The sequence below is a fragment of the Coregonus lavaretus genome (genome assembly GCF_964263955.1).
Source record: "Coregonus lavaretus genome assembly, chromosome: 11".
Taxonomy (NCBI): Eukaryota; Metazoa; Chordata; class Actinopteri; order Salmoniformes; family Salmonidae; genus Coregonus; species Coregonus lavaretus.
Window position 1 is genome coordinate 48,305,527 of NC_139998.1, and position 2,502 is coordinate 48,308,028.

Genomic DNA, 2,502 nt, shown 5'->3' on the forward strand with positions numbered 1-2,502 from the left:
TCAATGTATTTGGCCCAATTAGGTGTCTGGCCATCATTATTAGTAGGTTATGAAGAATTTAAAATAATGCAAATAAAAGTTGTTCTGTAACAAGAAAAAATACTATTGGCTTTCGAAAGTAATTTAACGTAATAACTTTTTGATCATATCTTAAATACAGAAGAAATCGAAAAAAACATGTTTGAACAAAATAACGTTTTCATCTTGCTCATCACTTGCCCATGAGTTTTAAGCGCATTTCAAGTTCATGTTAAGATGCCGTTAGATAGTTCTTGCAAGTTTGTTCTGAAGTTCATGGATTTTTCAAACGTCACAGTTCAGAATCAGAACATCCTATTATGGTGGTAATTTAGCCTATGCATCAATGCGATACTTTTCCATCTTGTGGAATTCAGCACACAGTTCAGAATCAGGTATCATGATCGTCATATCTATAAAGGGCCGATCTGGGTCCGACTTTTCTGATTGTTTGCTTTATCACATATTCCTAAAAAAGATTTATTCTCAACTCTTTTACAAAATAATTGCCACTCTGTCATGTTCACTTGTTTTTAGAAGGACCTTTGTTCTGTCTTTTGTTCAATTAGCCTACTGAATACTCAATCACCATTCCATATAAAAGGGCATGAGCAGCCTGGGCTAGGCATAAAAAATCTACAAACATTTTCATGACTGTTCTAAATTGGTATTTTCTCATTTTTTCAGGAGTTTGATGATTGGGTCCAAGGACATTCACAGAATATCCTGTGACATTGAGGATTATTTGATTTGAGCGTCTGCAATGACAACTCATCAAGCGTTTAGGATAACCATTGCCAGCAGTGCCTTGACCCACCAGCGCCACTCAGTGGACTAAGTCTTGAACTACAGAATTTGGGGGATTTCATTAAAAACAGAGCCATGGGTGACTCAATGTATTCCGATTTGATAGCCAGACACTACAACTTCACAGGGAAGCTCCGGAAAGTGGAGCAGGATTCTAGGCTCAAAGCGGACTCTGTGGTTTTCATCATTGTATGTTGCTTCATCATTCTTGAGAATGTATTGGTCCTGCTTACTATTTGGAGGACCAAGAAATTCCACAAGCCCATGTACTACTTTATTGGGAACTTAGCTCTATCAGACTTGCTGGCTGGGGTGGTGTACACTGCCAACATCCTGCTGTCAGGTGCCAACACATACAAACTGACCCCCACACAGTGGTTCTTCCGGGAGGGGAGTATGTTTGTGGCCCTGGCTGCCTCAATCTTCAGCCTGTTGGCCATCGCCATCGAGCGCCACCTCACCATGCTGAAGATGAAGTTGCACAACAATGGCAACACGTGTCGTGTCTTCATGCTCATCAGCACCGTGTGGCTGATTGCAGCCATCTTGGGCGGCCTACCCATCATGGGCTGGAACTGCATCCAGAGAATGCCGAGCTGCTCCACCGTGCTGCCGCTCTACCACAAGACCTACATCCTGTTCTGCACCACCGTCTTCAGCGTCATCCTCATGGCCGTCGTGGTCTTGTACGCACGCATCTACGCCCTGGTGCGCACCCGCAGCCGCAAGATGGTGTTCCGCAAGGTCTCCAACGGCCGCAGCGGGGGAAGCGCTAGCAGCAAGAGCTCGGAGAAGTCCATGGCCCTGCTGAAGACCGTGATCATCGTGCTGAGCTGTTTCATCGCCTGCTGGGCTCCCCTCTTCATCCTCCTGTTGCTGGACGTGGCCTGCGACATCCGCATGTGCCCCATCCTGTACAAAGCCGAGTGGTTCCTGGCCCTGGCCGTGCTCAACTCGGCCATGAACCCCCTTATCTACACGCTCACCAGCAACGAGATGCGTCGCGCCTTCCTCAAAACGCTCCTGTGCTGCAGCATCTGCACCCGGCCCTCCGGCAAGTTCTCCCAGCCCATCATGGGTGCCGAGTTCAGTCGGAGCAAGTCGGACAACTCGTCCCACCCCAATAAGGATGAGCCGGAGTACTTGCCAAGGGAGACCATCGTATCCTCTGGGAATATCACCTCCTCTTCTTAAAGAGCCTTCTGGACTGTTGTGTGAAAAGTAGCTCCACTGCTTAGGAAATGTGGATGTATATATGTTTTTGTGCAGTGTGCAAGTGTGTTTGTGTGTGTGTACATTATGTATATATGTGTATAAATTGTGTGTGTGTGTGTGTGTGTGTGGGTATGTATGTGGTTTTGTTGCCCTGTGGATGTGTGTATGTACAGTATGTCAGTTTGTACAGTAAGTTGCCTCTTCAGTTTCCATTTGTTTTATCACTTCTCTAAGTGTCTGTCCATGTCAGAGAGTAGAGATGTAGAGTTGTTCAGTTTGTTTATTTCTCCCCCACACCTTGGACTGCCAGCGTTGATCTGTCATAGGGAAGCACATACAGTATAGCACCTAAACTATAAACCTGGCTTACAGTATAGCACCTAAACTATAAACCTGGCTTACAGTATAACACCTAAACTATAAACCTGGCTTACAGTATAGCACCTAAACTATAAACCTGGC

At 45.5% G+C, this 2,502-nt stretch overlaps 1 protein-coding gene across 1 annotated transcript; it reads left to right on the forward strand.

The window, feature by feature from the left end:
* Positions 1–900: 900 nt before the first annotated feature.
* On the forward strand, positions 901–2,019 carry s1pr1 (sphingosine-1-phosphate receptor 1; the record flags this gene model as incomplete). Its single annotated transcript, XM_084171029.1, has 1 exon — positions 901–2,019. One exon carries the CDS (start codon positions 901–903, stop codon positions 2,017–2,019), a length of 1,119 nt encoding a protein of 372 aa, XP_084027155.1.
* Positions 2,020–2,502: the final 483 nt, after the last annotated feature.